Source organism: Crinia signifera, chromosome 3 (genome assembly GCF_055691185.1).
Source record: "Crinia signifera chromosome 3, ASM5569118v1, whole genome shotgun sequence".
Classification (NCBI taxonomy): Eukaryota; Metazoa; Chordata; class Amphibia; order Anura; family Myobatrachidae; genus Crinia; species Crinia signifera.
The window spans coordinates 121,465,564-121,484,292 of NC_139219.1; the positions used below are offsets into that span (position 1 = coordinate 121,465,564).

General features: G+C 48.9%; 1 protein-coding gene across 1 annotated transcript; it reads right to left on the reverse strand.

The window, feature by feature from the left end:
• Window positions 1–719: 719 nt before the first annotated feature.
• LOC146062907 (uncharacterized) lies at window positions 720–18,157 on the reverse strand. Its single transcript, XM_083174916.1, has 7 exons — window positions 17,923–18,157; window positions 8,330–8,407; window positions 6,232–6,300; window positions 5,085–5,264; window positions 4,179–4,229; window positions 2,197–2,235; window positions 720–2,006 (listed from the first exon to the last, which is right to left on the reverse strand). Exons 1-7 carry the CDS (start codon window positions 18,155–18,157, stop codon window positions 1,930–1,932), a joined length of 729 nt encoding a protein of 242 aa, XP_083031042.1. The 3' UTR covers window positions 720–1,929.
• Window positions 18,158–18,729: the final 572 nt, after the last annotated feature.

The window sequence follows — 18,729 nt, forward strand, 5'->3', positions numbered from 1 at the left end:
ACACCCACTGCCTTGGAAAAAGCTTTCTTGTCACCTACTGTAAAATACTGTACTTTACTTAAAATACTGTGTTAGGACTGATTGAATTACTGTACTTTTTTATTATTATACAGTATTCTACGTTAAGTCCCCAGACAAACTGCAAACCATCTGTACAGGGTCTTGCCTGACGTCATTGAATGAAATGTAATGTAATGTACATTACATGCATACTGTAAATAACACTTCTCCTGCACTGTATTGTACTGTACTGTATGTTTTAAGAAAAATGAAGTGCTGTAATGTACTGTACAATATTTTTGGTCAATGCTGTGTTTTGTCAATAAAGTACCGGTAGTCCTTGCAGGTGCTGAAGTACTGTAGCAGGCAGCGGCGGAGAGTTGAGTGCAGTGGTGGGTGTCAGGGTAGCGGCACTGCGGAGGTAGTAGGCGGCTTTGCGGCTGTGAGGGGAGTTGTAGCTTGGAGGTCGCGGCTGGAGAGGGTAGCAGGCATTGTGCGCACTCTGCAGAAGTGTGTCAGTGAGTAATGAGTACACCTGTGTGTCTGTGCTGTGACCTGGGAAGTGTGTCAGGGGGTGCGGGTGCATATACTGTAGTACAGTATTTGGCTTTTGTGTGTGTGTGTGTGTGTGTATAATGCTGGGGGGGGCGGGGTTCATTGGGGAGAGAGTGTGAGAGAGAGAGAGCAGGGGATATAGAGAGACAGTGGGAGAGAGAGCAGGGGATACAGATGCACAAATATTAAGTACTGTAGCACTGAAATGTACAGTATTAAGGTGGACCGCAGCAGGAATCTCCGATCCCTGCTGCGATCCCCCCCTGCAGCACCGCCGGCCGCATCCCCCATAGGTTTCTATGGGGGATGCGAAGCTGCCCGATGTATCAGCCCCCCTTTCGTAGCCCTGTCCCTGCGCACAGCAGGTGATACAGTACATCCCGGTGATACTGTATGATCGCATTTTACAATGCGATCCTGGAGGTACTGTAATATTCCGCCCAGATCGCATTGTAAATGCAATCAATGATAAATGGGGGCCATAGAGAGACAGTGGGAGAGAGAGCAGGGGATAGGGAGACAGTGGGAGAGAGAACAGGGGATAGGTGTACAGTGTGAGAGAGAGCAGGGGATAGATGCACAGTGTGAGAGAGAGCAGGGTACTGTATACTGTAGATGCACAGTGTGAGAGAGAGCAGGGGAGTGGGAGTACCTGTGTCTGTTGTGTTCCGCAGTTACTGTAGCTGCTAGGTATAGAGCCAGCCTTCTTCTTTGTGCTGCCAATGGAACCCGGGAGGAAGAAGATGACCACGGGAGAGGTGAAGGGGGAGGGTGCTTCCAGTGGAGCGTGAGCTTCAGCAGCCGGGGGGAGAGAGCAGCGTTGCCGCTGCTGCAGGTCGGCAGAGCCCATGCTCTGGGATGTGTGGCTGCGTGGAAGACCAGCGGGGATTAGTGCAGAGGCTGTCCGGCAGCGTGAAGGAGACCAGGGGAGATTATTGTGTTGGCTGTCCGGCTCCTGCTCACCTTGTAATTCACCGCAGTAATTCCATTAAGGGGGGGTGGGGGGGTGGGTAGAATGGGACTTGTTTTATAACTTCCCTGTCTCCAAATCTCTGCTGCTTTGCATGGAGTCCAATCTTACTGTAAATCCCAGTATACAGTACCCGCTGCCAGATGCCCAATGCTGCAAAGGGACAGTGGATTAGTGAGGCAGCCAGCTCGCTCACCTCAACCCCCACTGTGCCAGTGCTGGGGAGATGGCAAGTGACATGCTGCGCGCTGGGGTCGGCCGGCTGGCGGGCCAGGGATTGCCCTGGTGGCTCCGTTTCCATGGGCGGGGTGATCAACCACAAAAAAAAAAGTAGTCTACTACTAAGATGGATACTGTAGTAACACAAATAAATAGCACTGCACATTTAAAACAAAATAAATTATTTATATATTTTTTAAAATATAATTAAAAACTTCATTTTCGGTCGCAATCAGTCTCCCGATTTCACTTCGTATGGCATCTGTGAAAATAAAAAAAAATTAACAGTTTTAGAACAGTAATACAAGTTGAGTACTTTACAGTTACAAGGCACCGTGTGGGGAATTAAGTTGAGAGACAGTGGTGAAAGCCTTAATTACTGTAAAAAAAAAAGGTTTAAAAACACCTGTACTGTAAGTTACAGTATTAAGAAGTACAAAACTGTACTGTACCTTGTTGGTCTTCATCCTGAATTGATGGTGCAGGAGTTGCTGTAAAAAAAAAAGCACTGTCAGTTTACTACTAGTTTAAAACTAAACTTCTAATCTTCCATCCCCCGAACATACTGTACAGTACCCTTTTTCCCACTACAGTATCTTCATCAGCATTGGTGAAACCGAGATCACCTCCACCGACCAAACGCGCGGCCTTGGTGTCATCATTGACTCCTCCCTCTCTTTCACCCCCCACATTCGTGCTCTCTCCAAGTCTTGCCGTTTTAACCTACGCAACATCTCACGCATCAGACCATTCCTCTCCACTGACACGACCAAAATTCTCATTCACTCTCTTGTCATCTCCCGCCTTGACTACTGCAACATCCTTCTCTCTGGGTTACCTCGAACACGCCTTGCACCACTCCAATCCATTATTAACGCTGCTGCTAGGCTCATCTTCCTCTCCCGCCACTCTACCTCTGCCTCCTGGAACAACCTCCCGCCACCTACTGTATCAGGCTTTCTGATTCCCTTACCTCCTTCAAGCGCTCCCTCAAAACCCACTTTTTTCGACTAGCCTATCCCTCCTCCTAACCTCTTTTGATCCTCCTATCATGCCTCCGTTCCCATCTGTTCCTACAGTACTTACAGTACAGTATCCTATTGTTTTTCGTTCGTCCTCCTTTTACTGTAGTCTGTTAACTCTTATGAGTAGGGCCCTCCTTCCTCCAGTACTCACCCTACAGTACCTCTTTACCTCACCTGTGCTCCTCTCCTGTTGTTCCCTTCATCTACTGTACTGTACTGTACTTCATTTCAACACCTACAGTACTTCTGAACTGATGCTGATTTTAGTTCTACCAGCTACAGTATACTGTACCCCTATTTACAGTATGCTGTAATTTTCAACACACCCTGTACAGTACGTTACCTTGTAATTTGTTTTTTTGTTTGCTACAGTACTGTATGTACGGCGCTGTGGACACTTTGTGGCGCCCAGGGGCGCTGGAACGTTTTTAGGTTGGGGGGGGGGCAAGATATAATCTCATTTTGGCGCACCCTAAATTGCTATATGTTACCCCCGGGCACTATACACACTGGCAGCGGCATATACTGTACACGTGGGCATTATACACAGGGCAGCGGCATACTGTATATGCGTGGGCATTATACACTAGGCAGCGGCATTTACGCATGGGCATTATACACAGGGCAGCGGCATATTCTGTACACGTGGGCATTATACACCGGGCAGCGGCATATACAGTACATGTGGCCAGAGACACCAGGACTGACATTAATCCAGGGGTTGTCATTTACTCGTAAAAAGTGGAAAAAGTGGCACTGTCACCCCCAAACAGATTTATGTGATTATGTCTGATTATGATAATCAGACATAATTACATAAACCTGTTTGGGTGTGAATCCAGGGGTAAATGACAACCCCTGGATCTGTCAGTCACTGGGGAAGGGAGGGTGAGAGGAGCAGCATTTACCTTTAAGTTTTAGTTGTGGCAGCACAGCGTGATGGCTGCTGCTGCGGCTGTTGTAGGATGCTCCCGCGGCTCCCGCCCATGCACTGATCCACGCGACCAGTCTCCCTCCCTACGGCCCGCATCACGCCCGCCAATCACTGTGGACGCATCACAGCCACTGTGATTGGCGGGCGCTGGTTCTCAACATCTCCCCGCAGAAGTCATCCATGTGGGCGGACGGCTGCGAATAGGAATCGGATTCTTGCTGAGGCGCTAAAGCAGCTGTGCGGGCGGGCGGCTGCGATTAATCAGTAATATACTGTAGGCGGACGGGCGGGAGGCTGGATCAAGCTTAATCAGCCCACCGCCCGCCCGCCTATATTACTGATTAATCAGCCGCCAGCACAGCTGCTTTAGCGCCTCAGTAATTTTGGGGGGGGGCAAGCTGCCCCCTCGCCCCCCCCCTTCCGGCGCCACTGGTGGCGCCTAATAAATAAACGTACTGCTACTACTACTACTTACATGGTTGGGGAGGAGTTTGTTCGTACTGCCAAGGTAGCCAAGGGGAATGCACTGTGGAAAAAGAAATGTTTGATCATTTTCTGTAACAATAGTAATACAGTACAGCATATTGTACAGTACATACGGTACTGTACAGTACAGTACAAATACAGTACTTTACTGTACAGTACTGAACAATAGTGTCTCATACTGCAGCACATACAGTACAGTACTGTACACTAGTGTACTGTACAGTACTGTATGAACACCAATAAAGTCATAAGAATTGTCATAGTGGAGCACAACTTTCTGTGTACGGTAATGTACAGATGGAGCAGCTCCCATTTCAGCTGCTCCTGGAGACAGAATCTCAGGACAGCTATCCATACTGTAGGCCAGTATTCAATGCAGCAGAAGCAGTTGCAGCAGTGAGTGTTGATGAATGAAGGCATTACACAAGTCAGGGGGCATTGTGCATTAGGTGATGGGGGGGGGGGGGGTTGAATGCATACTGTAATTACTGTAGGCACTAAAGGGGGGCATTCTTCATACAGTATGGGTCATTCTGTACAGTATACAGAATGGCAATATTGAGGGAATTTTGTAGTGCACAGGTACAGTACAGTACTGTACTGTATATGGCTTTACAGGTGGACTCCACAACTCCCTCAATGCTCCACACCATTACTCCCACCTTCCCTCCCTGCTCCACACTACTACTCCTACCCTCCCTCCCTCCCTGCTCCGCACTATTACTCCCACCCTCCCTCCTGCTCTGCATTATTACTCCCTCCCTCCCTCCCTTCTCCACACTATTACTCCCCCCCTGCTCCACACCACTACTATGCTTGATGGGGAAGGGGCCCCAGAGAGATCAATTTATGGGGCCCCAGGATTGCTGTTGCTGGCCATGAGTACAGTACTTACACCCTGGGGGAGTTCTGCTGGATGCAGGAGGAAGCGCTGCTGCCACCTCGCTTTCTTCCTCCGAGCGGCAGGAACAGTAGCTCCAATTTTCCTGGGGCTCCGGGGATGAACAGCTCCAGGTGTCCATACTGCAGGTGTCCGTCATGTCCTCTTCAATTGGCACCTCTGGGTATTTCAGGTCTGTAAAAAAAATTGCACCAAAATTTGAGCTTGCTGATACAGTATACTGTAATACAATAGGTAACAATAAAGTCTTGAGCGTAGAGGATACTGTATGCTGTACAGTAGAGAGGGGTGAAGAGAGACAGAGTGCCTAATTCAGAGGTGAGCACAAGCAGACACACTTGTACAGTATTTCTGCGCATGTGTAAGAGGGCATGGAAGGGAGGTGGGGTATATTAGCAGCACTTGCCTCCATAATACAGTATACTGGACACAGGTCAGTGTTGGTGTAAAAGGGGCCACCCTGGTCCAGTAACACTGGTTTCCTACCCAGGTCCTGACCGAAGTTACTGTAAACACTGGTTGGACCTGGGTCGTGGGTGGTGTAAATGGTCCCAACCCAGGTTCCACAGGGGAGCTCACATGGTTGATGCTGTACTTTTATACCGCTACTGTATGTGTCCTTGAGCACTGAATAAAACTTTTTGAAAAAATATTTAACAAAATAAACAAACCAACATTTTTCAATGCTAACTTTTCATGTCTTTTTTATTTTATTTTTTTAATCAATGACGGAAGGTTGACTGGAAGTTTATCAGTCCTAAAATGGAAATTTTTTAATGTCATCCAAAGGGAAAAGCAGGGCTGACCCAGGTTCAGTATAAATGGCGCAGACCTGGGTCCGACCTGGGACATAGTGCTGTGTAAATGGGGTCTAAAGCTGGGTTCAACCCTGGAAACTCCTGTGTACAAAGATCAGGTCCAACCAAGGATTTTGGTTTAAAAGGGGTATAAGTCACTCCCCTAGCTTTGTGTGACCATGCCCCCTCATGACACATGGCCATGCCCATTTTTGGTGGAAGCTATCAGTACCACCAAGAAAAAAATTCTACTTGCACCACTGTACAGTACTGTAACATCTGATGCAGCCCCATAGAGAGAAAAACTAACAAATACTGTAAACAAAAACATGTACTGTACTTACTAGGTGGAGGGCTGATACGGCCTCTCCAGAGCTGTCTGGGAGCTCCCACTTGTTGAGGGGGTTGCTGGGCTGTTGGAAGACATGTCACCACAATTAGGGATAAGATCGACAGGTCATCAGGTCGACACAAGCTTTAGGTCGACATGGTCTAGGTCGACAGTCGAAAGGTCAACATGGGGTTTTTCACTGTTTTTTTTTATCCGAATGTCGACATACAGTACTGTAGTTTTAAGTGTCCATGCACTCGGCACACTATTTTATTCTCCCACAATGCCCCAGTGCAGTGATGGCTAACCTTAACACTCCAGCTGTTGTTGAACTACACATCCCAGCATGCCCTGCATCAGTTTTAGCATGGCCAAATAGTAAAACTGTAGCAGGGCATGCTGGCATGTGTAGTTCATTAACAGCTGGAGTGTCAAGGTTAGCCATCACTGCCCTAGTGGATATTAGGGCATGAAATACCGCCTGTCGGCTCTTTAAACAGTGAAAAATCCTATGCCGACCTAATGACTTGTTGACCTTGTCCCATGTGGACCTTGCAGTATGTCGACCTAGTGGTGAGGCCCTAATGACTGTCGACCATCTTTAGGTCGACCAACTGAATGCTGCTGCAGGGGCAGAGGACTGGGGGGAGCACATGGGTGATGCTGCACTTTTATACCGCTACAGTATGTGCGCTTCATCACTGAATACTGTATAACTTTTTGACAAAATATTTTGCTAAATACTGTAAACCAACCAACATTTTTCAATGCTAACATTTCATGTCTTTTAATTTTTATTTAAATCATCGAGGGAAGGTTGGCTTCAGTTTCTCACAAATACAGTATCCTATAAACGACAATACATTAGTGGGGGTTGGTGGTGGAGCTTTACCAGATAGAAATGCTAATGAGTTAGTGTACTTGGAGTGGGGAGGCTAATACTGTAGTGTGATTTTTCCTTTCACAGATACAAGATTCAAATGTAAATGTCCTTTTTAGACAATGCAGTCCAGGTTTATAGCGACCCTTAATCAAATTATCTGTCTGCACTTAACACTACAGAAAGGAGGGTGAACTGGCATCTCTAGTATGCAGCTTTGAAAAGGGGAATCCAGTCATCACATTTGAAGAAAACTTTCAGATTTTCACAAATACAGTATACAGGCCCTTAATCTGATCTAAGCGGTAACGGCCCCATGCGGCCGTTCCGCCGATGTTTTCGATCTGCGCATGTGCAGAGGGCACTCTGCGCATGTGCAGGCGAAATCGCCGCACAATTTTTTTTAACGCCGCAAAGGGGGTGGATAGGGGCGTGAGGGGCTACTTAGCCTCATTTCCCTATGCATACGCCCCGCGTTTCATGGGCGTTCCCATGCAAACGCGGGGCGTACGCATGGTAATGAGGCTGTGACGCATGTGTTGGGGGCGGGCATCTGACATCGCCGGATGTCAGCTGCCCGGCCCCATACATGCTTTTACACGGACAAGTGTCCGTGAGGTCTATGGGTGCGGGAGCTGGTGACGTCACCGGCGCGCGCACACACTCGCGCAATGCATTCCTGGGACCGCTGGAGACCCTGGAGAAGATGCCGGAGGCCTGCTGTGGACGCCCGGGGACTTGGTAAGTATGAAAAGAGGGTTAGGGGTTAAAAAATAAAAAATAAAAAAAAATTCGAATGATTCCAAAAACCACGGTTTTTGGAATCATTCGGATAAGGGATGTCCGGATACCGGATACTCAACCTGTATGCTGTACTGTAGTAGCAAACAAAGATGGGTCATAGGAAAGACAGACATTAGGTCTACAAGCATTAGGTCGACCACTGAAGGTTGACATGCATGAAGGTCGACATGACTGAAGGTCAACATGGGTTAGGGAGACATGGTCATTAGGAAAACTAAATTATTAAGTCGACATGGGTATGGTCAACATTCAAAAAGTTCACCATCGAGTTTTTCATTATTGTTGACTGAATGTCGACACAGTCGACATGGACACTAGAAAAGTGCATTGCGTCCCCTCAGCCTCGGCCAACGGCACGCCAACAAAAGACACAAGTTGAAAAGGAAGAAAAAATACACAAACTCAATAAAGAAATGACAGGACTTACTCTCAGACGGAGCGGCTGAGGCGCTGGGGGCTGTAACGGCCCGCAAGGGCAGGGTGTCCTCGCCTTCAAGCGGAGGCACTGTGTGAAGATGAGAAAAATGAGAAAGTGTGCTGTTTAAATAAAGTTACTGTACTCATTACTGGGTTTACAAAAAGGCGTGGACTGGATTTTATAAAGTGCTGCGCCCGCCATACTGTACTTTAGAAAATCCACTCCGCTCCAAAGTGGATAGGACACATACCGCTGTGCATTCCCTGCTTACGTCTGCCCTGGATAGTGGTTGTTTCAAAAGGAGGCATTTGCCAGTGCAGTACCGGATGTACACTAGTACTGCCAGTGGCAATTGCCTCCTTTTGTGCATCAGAGGCATTGGCGCAACGCTCCACCCCCACCCCCCTGACATGGACACAACGCTGACTACGCAGGGCTGCGCTAGGCTTCCATTGGCCCACGCTACCAGCGTGGGCCAATGGCACGCCAAGAGAAGACACAATTAGGAGAGAAAGGAAAAAAATACACAAACTCAATAAAGAAATGACAGGACTTACTCTCAGACGGAGCGGCTGAGGCGCTGGGGGCTGTAACGGCCCGCAAGGGCAGGGTGTCCTCGCCTTCAAGCGGAGGCACTGTGTGAAGATGAGAAAAATGAGAAAGTGTGCTGTTTAAATAAAGTTACTGTACTCATTACTGGGTTTACAAAAAGGCGTGGACTGGATTTTATAAAGTGCTGCGCCCGCCATACTGTACTTTAGAAAATCCACTCCGCTCCAAAGTGGATAGGACACATACCGCTGTGCATTCCCTGCTTACGTCTGCCCTGGATAGTGGTTGTTTCAAAAGGAGGCATTTGCCAGTGCAGTACCGGATGTACACTAGTACTGCCAGTGGCAATTGCCTCCTTTTGTGCATCAGAGGCATTGGCGCAACGCTCCACCCCCACCCCCCTGACATGGACACAACGCTGACTACGCAGGGCTGCGCTAGGCTTCCATTGGCCCACGCTACCAGCGTGGGCCAATGGCACGCCAAGAGAAGACACAATTAGGAGAGAAAGGAAAAAAATACACAAACTCAATAAAGAAATGACAGGACTTACTCTCAGACGGAGCGGCTGAGGCGCTGGGGGCTGTAACGGCCCGCAAGGGCAGGGTGTCCTCGCCTTCAAGCGGAGGCACTGTGTGAAGATGAGAAAAATGAGAAAGTGTGCTGTTTAAATAAAGTTACTGTACTCATTACTGGGTTTACAAAAAGGCGTGGACTGGATTTTATAAAGTGCTGCGCCCGCCATACTGTACTTTAGAAAATCCACTCCGCTCCAAAGTGGATAGGACACATACCGCTGTGCATTCCCTGCTTACATCTGCCCTGGATAGTGGTTGTTTCAAAAGGAGGCATTTGCCAGTGCAGTACCGGATGTACACTAGTACTGCCAGTGGCAATTGCCTCCTTTTGTGCATCAGAGGCATTGGCGCAACGCTCCACCCCCACCCCCCTGACATGGACACAACGCTGACTACGCAGGGCTGCGCTAGGCTGCCATTGGCCCACGCTACCAGCGTGGGCCAATGGCACGCCAAGAGAAGACACAATTAGGAGAGAAAGGAAAAAAATACACAAACTCAATAAAGAAATGACAGGACTTACTCTCAGACGGAGCGGCTGAGGCGCTGGGGGCTGTAACGGCCCGCAAGGGCAGGGTGTCCTCGCCTTCAAGCGGAGGCACTGTGTGAAGATGAGAAAAATGAGAAAGTGTGCTGTTTAAATAAAGTTACTGTACTCATTACTGGGTTTACAAAAAGGCGTGGACTGGATTTTATAAAGTGCTGCGCCCGCCATACTGTACTTTAGAAAATCCACTCCGCTCCAAAGTGGATAGGACACATACCGCTGTGCATTCCCTGCTTACGTCTGCCCTGGATAGTGGTTGTTTCAAAAGGAGGCATTTGCCAGTGCAGTACCGGATGTACACTAGTACTGCCAGTGGCAATTGCCTCCTTTTGTGCATCAGAGGCATTGGCGCAACGCTCCACCCCCACCCCCCTGACATGGACACAACGCTGACTACGCAGGGCTGCGCTAGGCTTCCATTGGCCCACGCTACCAGCGTGGGCCAATGGCACGCCAAGAGAAGACACAATTAGGAGAGAAAGGAAAAAAATACACAAACTCAATAAAGAAATGACAGGACTTACTCTCAGACGGAGCGGCTGAGGCGCTGGGGGCTGTAACGGCCCGCAAGGGCAGGGTGTCCTCGCCTTCAAGCGGAGGCACTGTGTGAAGATGAGAAAAATGAGAAAGTGTGCTGTTTAAATAAAGTTACTGTACTCATTACTGGGTTTACAAAAAGGCGTGGACTGGATTTTATAAAGTGCTGCGCCCGCCATACTGTACTTTAGAAAATCCACTCCGCTCCAAAGTGGATAGGACACATACCGCTGTGCATTCCCTGCTTACGTCTGCCCTGGATAGTGGTTGTTTCAAAAGGAGGCATTTGCCAGTGCAGTACCGGATGTACACTAGTACTGCCAGTGGCAATTGCCTCCTTTTGTGCATCAGAGGCATTGGCGCAACGCTCCACCCCCACCCCCCTGACATGGACACAACGCTGACTACGCAGGGCTGCGCTAGGCTGCCATTGGCCCACGCTACCAGCGTGGGCCAATGGCACGCCAAGAGAAGACACAATTAGGAGAGAAAGGAAAAAAATACACAAACTCAATAAAGAAATGACAGGACTTACTCTCAGACGGAGCGGCTGAGGCGCTGGGGGCTGTAACGGCCCGCAAGGGCAGGGTGTCCTCGCCTTCAAGCGGAGGCACTGTGTGAAGATGAGAAAAATGAGAAAGTGTGCTGTTTAAATAAAGTTACTGTACTCATTACTGGGTTTACAAAAAGGCGTGGACTGGATTTTATAAAGTGCTGCGCCCGCCATACTGTACTTTAGAAAATCCACTCCGCTCCAAAGTGGATAGGACACATACCGCTGTGCATTCCCTGCTTACGTCTGCCCTGGATAGTGGTTGTTTCAAAAGGAGGCATTTGCCAGTGCAGTACCGGATGTACACTAGTACTGCCAGTGGCAATTGCCTCCTTTTGTGCATCAGAGGCATTGGCGCAACGCTCCACCCCCACCCCCCTGACATGGACACAACGCTGACTACGCAGGGCTGCGCTAGGCTTCCATTGGCCCACGCTACCAGCGTGGGCCAATGGCACGCCAAGAGAAGACACAATTAGGAGAGAAAGGAAAAAAATACACAAACTCAATAAAGAAATGACAGGACTTACTCTCAGACGGAGCGGCTGAGGCGCTGGGGGCTGTAACGGCCCGCAAGGGCAGGGTGTCCTCGCCTTCAAGCGGAGGCACTGTGTGAAGATGAGAAAAATGAGAAAGTGTGCTGTTTAAATAAAGTTACTGTACTCATTACTGGGTTTACAAAAAGGCGTGGACTGGATTTTATAAAGTGCTGCGCCCGCCATACTGTACTTTAGAAAATCCACTCCGCTCCAAAGTGGATAGGACACATACCGCTGTGCATTCCCTGCTTACGTCTGCCCTGGATAGTGGTTGTTTCAAAAGGAGGCATTTGCCAGTGCAGTACCGGATGTACACTAGTACTGCCAGTGGCAATTGCCTCCTTTTGTGCATCAGAGGCATTGGCGCAACGCTCCACCCCCACCCCCCTGACATGGACACAACGCTGACTACGCAGGGCTGCGCTAGGCTTCCATTGGCCCACGCTACCAGCGTGGGCCAATGGCACGCCAAGAGAAGACACAATTAGGAGAGAAAGGAAAAAAATACACAAACTCAATAAAGAAATGACAGGACTTACTCTCAGACGGAGCGGCTGAGGCGCTGGGGGCTGTAACGGCCCGCAAGGGCAGGGTGTCCTCGCCTTCAAGCGGAGGCACTGTGTGAAGATGAGAAAAATGAGAAAGTGTGCTGTTTAAATAAAGTTACTGTACTCATTACTGGGTTTACAAAAAGGCGTGGACTGGATTTTATAAAGTGCTGCGCCCGCCATACTGTACTTTAGAAAATCCACTCCGCTCCAAAGTGGATAGGACACATACCGCTGTGCATTCCCTGCTTACGTCTGCCCTGGATAGTGGTTGTTTCAAAAGGAGGCATTTGCCAGTGCAGTACCGGATGTACACTAGTACTGCCAGTGGCAATTGCCTCCTTTTGTGCATCAGAGGCATTGGCGCAACGCTCCACCCCCACCCCCCTGACATGGACACAACGCTGACTACGCAGGGCTGCGCTAGGCTGCCATTGGCCCACGCTACCAGCGTGGGCCAATGGCACGCCAAGAGAAGACACAATTAGGAGAGAAAGGAAAAAAATACACAAACTCAATAAAGAAATGACAGGACTTACTCTCAGACGGAGCGGCTGAGGCGCTGGGGGCTGTAACGGCCCGCAAGGGCAGGGTGTCCTCGCCTTCAAGCGGAGGCACTGTGTGAAGATGAGAAAAATGAGAAAGTGTGCTGTTTAAATAAAGTTACTGTACTCATTACTGGGTTTACAAAAAGGCGTGGACTGGATTTTATAAAGTGCTGCGCCCGCCATACTGTACTTTAGAAAATCCACTCCGCTCCAAAGTGGATAGGACACATACCGCTGTGCATTCCCTGCTTACGTCTGCCCTGGATAGTGGTTGTTTCAAAAGGAGGCATTTGCCAGTGCAGTACCGGATGTACACTAGTACTGCCAGTGGCAATTGCCTCCTTTTGTGCATCAGAGGCATTGGCGCAACGCTCCACCCCCACCCCCCTGACATGGACACAACGCTGACTACGCAGGGCTGCGCTAGGCTTCCATTGGCCCACGCTACCAGCGTGGGCCAATGGCACGCCAAGAGAAGACACAATTAGGAGAGAAAGGAAAAAAATACACAAACTCAATAAAGAAATGACAGGACTTACTCTCAGACGGAGCGGCTGAGGCGCTGGGGGCTGTAACGGCCCGCAAGGGCAGGGTGTCCTCGCCTTCAAGCGGAGGCACTGTGTGAAGATGAGAAAAATGAGAAAGTGTGCTGTTTAAATAAAGTTACTGTACTCATTACTGGGTTTACAAAAAGGCGTGGACTGGATTTTATAAAGTGCTGCGCCCGCCATACTGTACTTTAGAAAATCCACTCCGCTCCAAAGTGGATAGGACACATACCGCTGTGCATTCCCTGCTTACGTCTGCCCTGGATAGTGGTTGTTTCAAAAGGAGGCATTTGCCAGTGCAGTACCGGATGTACACTAGTACTGCCAGTGGCAATTGCCTCCTTTTGTGCATCAGAGGCATTGGCGCAACGCTCCACCCCCACCCCCCTGACATGGACACAACGCTGACTACGCAGGGCTGCGCTAGGCTGCCATTGGCCCACGCTACCAGCGTGGGCCAATGGCACGCCAAGAGAAGACACAATTAGGAGAGAAAGGAAAAAAATACACAAACTCAATAAAGAAATGACAGGACTTACTCTCAGACGGAGCGGCTGAGGCGCTGGGGGCTGTAACGGCCCGCAAGGGCAGGGTGTCCTCGCCTTCAAGCGGAGGCACTGTGTGAAGATGAGAAAAATGAGAAAGTGTGCTGTTTAAATAAAGTTACTGTACTCATTACTGGGTTTACAAAAAGGCGTGGACTGGATTTTATAAAGTGCTGCGCCCGCCATACTGTACTTTAGAAAATCCACTCCGCTCCAAAGTGGATAGGACACATACCGCTGTGCATTCCCTGCTTACGTCTGCCCTGGATAGTGGTTGTTTCAAAAGGAGGCATTTGCCAGTGCAGTACCGGATGTACACTAGTACTGCCAGTGGCAATTGCCTCCTTTTGTGCATCAGAGGCATTGGCGCAACGCTCCACCCCCACCCCCCTGACATGGACACAACGCTGACTACGCAGGGCTGCGCTAGGCTGCCATTGGCCCACGCTACCAGCGTGGGCCAATGGCACGCCAAGAGAAGACACAATTAGGAGAGAAAGGAAAAAAATACACAAACTCAATAAAGAAATGACAGGACTTACTCTCAGACGGAGCGGCTGAGGCGCTGGGGGCTGTAACGGCCCGCAAGGGCAGGGTGTCCTCGCCTTCAAGCGGAGGCACTGTGTGAAGATGAGAAAAATGAGAAAGTGTGCTGTTTAAATAAAGTTACTGTACTCATTACTGGGTTTACAAAAAGGCGTGGACTGGATTTTATAAAGTGCTGCGCCCGCCATACTGTACTTTAGAAAATCCACTCCGCTCCAAAGTGGATAGGACACATACCGCTGTGCATTCCCTGCTTACGTCTGCCCTGGATAGTGGTTGTTTCAAAAGGAGGCATTTGCCAGTGCAGTACCGGATGTACACTAGTACTGCCAGTGGCAATTGCCTCCTTTTGTGCATCAGAGGCATTGGCGCAATGCTCCACCCCCACCCCCCTGACATGGACACAACGCTGACTACGCAGGGCTGCGCTAGGCTTCCATTGGCCCACGCTACCAGCGTGGGCCAATGGCACGCCAAGAGAAGACACAATTAGGAGAGAAAGGAAAAAAATACACAAACTCAATAAAGAAATGACAGGACTTACTCTCAGACGGAGCGGCTGAGGCGCTGGGGGCTGTAACGGCCCGCAAGGGCAGGGTGTCCTCGCCTTCAAGCGGAGGCACTCTGTGAAGATGAGAAAAATGAGAAAGTGTGCTGTTTAAATAAAGTTACTGTACTCATTACTGGGTTTACAAAAAGGCGTTGACTGGATTTTATAAAGTGCTGCGCCCGCCATACTGTACTTTAGAAAATCCACTCCGCTCTAAAGTGGATAGGACACATACCGCTGTGCATTCCCTGCTTACGTCTGCCCTGGATAGTGGTTGTTTCAAAAGGAGGCATTTGCCAGTGCAGTACCGGATTTTGTACTGCCACTGGCAAGTGCCTCCTTTGTGCCTCCTTTGCACAGCGTCTATTCTCGTATGAAAATGAGGTTGCGGCTAATTAGCATAAGCTGCGCCCTCATTTGCATACGCCCCGTCCCCTTTTCGGGCACTCGCGCGAGTGTCCCTATTTCCCCAACACAGAAGTATAACTTTTTGACAAAATATTTTGCTAAATACTGTAAACCAACCAACATTTTTCAATGCTAACATTTCATGTCTTTTAATTTTTATTTAAATCATCGAGGGAAGGTTGGCTTCAGTTTCTCACAAATACAAACGACAATACATTAGTGGGGGTTGGTGGTGGAGCTTTACCAGATAGAAATGCTAATGAGTTAGTGTACTTGGAGTGGGGAGGCTAATACTGTAGTGTGATTTTTCCTTTCACAGATACAAGATTCAAATGTAAATGTCCTTTTTAGACAATGCAGTCCAGGTTTATAGCGACCCTTAATCAAATTATCTGTCTGCACTTAACACTACAGAAAGGAGGGTGAACTGGCATCTCTAGTATGCAGCTTTGAAAAGGGGAATCCAGTCATCACATTTGAAGAAAACTTTCAGATTTTCACAAATACAGTATACAGGCCCTTAATCTGATCTAAGCGGTAACGGCCCCATGCGGCCGTTCCGCCGATGTTTTCGATCTGCGCATGTGCAGAGGGCACTCTGCGCATGTGCAGGCGAAATCGCCGCACAATTTTTTTTAACGCCGCAAAGGGGGTGGATAGGGGCGTGAGGGGCTACTTAGCCTCATTTCCCTATGCATACTCCCCGCGTTTCATGGGCGTTCCCATGCAAACGCGGGGCGTACGCATGGTAATGAGGCTGTGACGCATGTGTTGGGGGCGGGCATCTGACATCGCCGGATGTCAGCTGCCCGGCCCCATACATGCTTTTACACGGACAAGTGTCCGTGAGGTCTATGGGTGCGGGAGCTGGTGACGTCACCGGCGCGCGCACACACTCGCGCAATGCATTCCTGGGACCGCTGGAGACCCTGGAGAAGATGCCGGAGGCCTGCTGTGGACGCCCGGGGACTTGGTAAGTATGAAAAGAGGGTTAGGGGTTAAAAAATAAAAAATAAAAAAAAATTCGAATGATTCCAAAAACCACGGTTTTTGGAATCATTCGGATAAGGGATGTCCGGATACCGGATACTCAACCTGTATACTGTACTGTAGTAGCAAACAAAGATGGGTCATAGGAAAGACAGACATTAGGTCTACAAGCATTAGGTCGACCACTGAAGGTTGACATGCATGAAGGTCGACATGACTGAAGGTCAACATGGGTTAGGGAGACATGGTCATTAGGAAAACTAAATTATTAAGTCGACATGGGTGTGGTCAACATTCAAAAAGTTCACCATCGAGTTTTTCATTATTGTTGACTGAATGTCGACACAGTCGACATGGACACTAGAAAAGTGCATTGCGTCCCCTCAGCCTCGGCCAACGGCACGCCAACAAAAGACACAAGTTGGAAAGGAAGAAAAAATACACAAACTCAATAAAGAAATGACAGGACTTACTCTCAGATGGAGCGGCGCCGCTTGTTGAGGCGGTGGGGGCTGTATCGGCCTGCATTTCCCTCCTCCTCCTCCTCTGAAGTCCTGTGTAAAAATAACATTTACAGTATACTGTAGTGTCCTTTCAAACATTAGTGCATTGGGTCAACACCACTAGGTCGACAGAAAGCAAGGTCGACATGGTTTTAGGTCGACTTTGGTCAAGGTCGACATTTTATTTGGTCAACACACCTATTACAGCATTCCCGCCAGACAATGGGCCTTATTCTGATCGGTGCAGATTTCTCCGCATGCGGTCGTCCCGCCGATGGTTATCGTCTGCACATGTGCAGAGGTCACTCTGCGCATGTGCAGGCGATTTCGCCGCACGTATTCTTTACACGCCGCACAGGGGGCGTAGAGGGGCGTGAGGGGCTACTTAGCCTCATTACCCTATGCATACGCCCCGCGTTTCATGGGCGTTCCCATTATCTGCAAATATTGGGGAAGATGTAGAACCGGCCCTTTGAGGGTGACCAAACTGCTGATGCGGCCCCGGATGAATTTGAGTTTGACACCCCTGCCCTAGTGGATGATAGGGCATGAAATACAGTTTTGCCTGTCAGCACATGGCGGATTCCAAAAACACTGGAATATACCATGTCGACCTTTTGAATGTTGACATACTGTAATGCTTGTGTCAATTTAATCACATGTCCACCTTGGCCCATGTCGACCTTCCTGCAAGTCGACCTAGTGGGGTCGACCTAATGACTGTAGACCTAAGTTCATTCTGACCGATGTCCCGATTCCCTTTTTTCACAGTAAACCACCCCCACTATCAACGCCGACCCGAAGCGTGGCGAGCGCAGCGAGCCCACGAGGGGCGGCGTTACGTGTCCAACGACTTTTTCATAACCCCACTATCCACGTCGCCGTGGAGTTCAGAACAGAAAGTGTGGCGAGCCACCGAGCCCAGCGAGCACCGGGCGGGAGGGGACACGGATACCTGTACAGATAAACGCTTACCCACGCGAGCTTCACAGGTGTCCGCGTCCCCTTGCGTTTGTGTCTATCCAATTATCCATACCCGCTATAACAGTAAATACTGTACTACAGTACTAATGTACTTTAATTTTGTTAATGTCATGTACTGTACAGTACCTCTGCTGAGCTTGGCCCTCAATTTGGCCAGTTTATCTGGCTGTCTCCGAAGCAGGTCACTCCACCTCTTCTGCAGCGAGAGGATACTCCTCTCCCTGTGCAGGACTTCCTCGATCTCCTCCTTTGCGCTCCTGTATGCGCTGTGCTTCTCGGCATTACTGGCCAAGGATTTGTCCACATGCCGCAGCAAAATCAGGAGCTCCGCATCAGAGAAGTTCCTGTTTCTGTGCGCCATGTTGCCTACAGTATACTGTAATGGTGGCCGCCTTCCACGCATGTCACATGTCGACACAGGTCACATGTCAAACACAGCAAGTCCCATCATTCAAGTTTTTGTCCCTACATTAGAGTACTACTTACGGAAGCCCTCCACTATAAAAACGGAAAAATTCGCAGAACAAATTTGTGTTACTAACGGAAGCCCTCCACTAAAAACGGAAAAATTCGCAAAACTAAGGGGACCCGCATACGGATACCTTCCACTGTAAACGGAAAAATTCGCAAAACTAAGGGGACCCGCATACGGATACCTTCCACTGTAAACGGAAAAATTCGCAGAACAAATTTGCGCCAGAGACTACAGTAAACTGCAATAACTGATTAAGGAAGCCCTCCGCTGAAAACGGAAAAATTCGCAGGACTAAAAACAAAATAAAGTACAGTATGCTGTAGTAACGTATATTGAGTACTAAAAAACCTACAACGCACAGTTTATTAAATTAAATTAATACAGTAAGAGGCCTCCCATATACTGTACTGTACGGTATGAAGACACAATTTTATTAAAGTTAAGAAACCCATTCACTG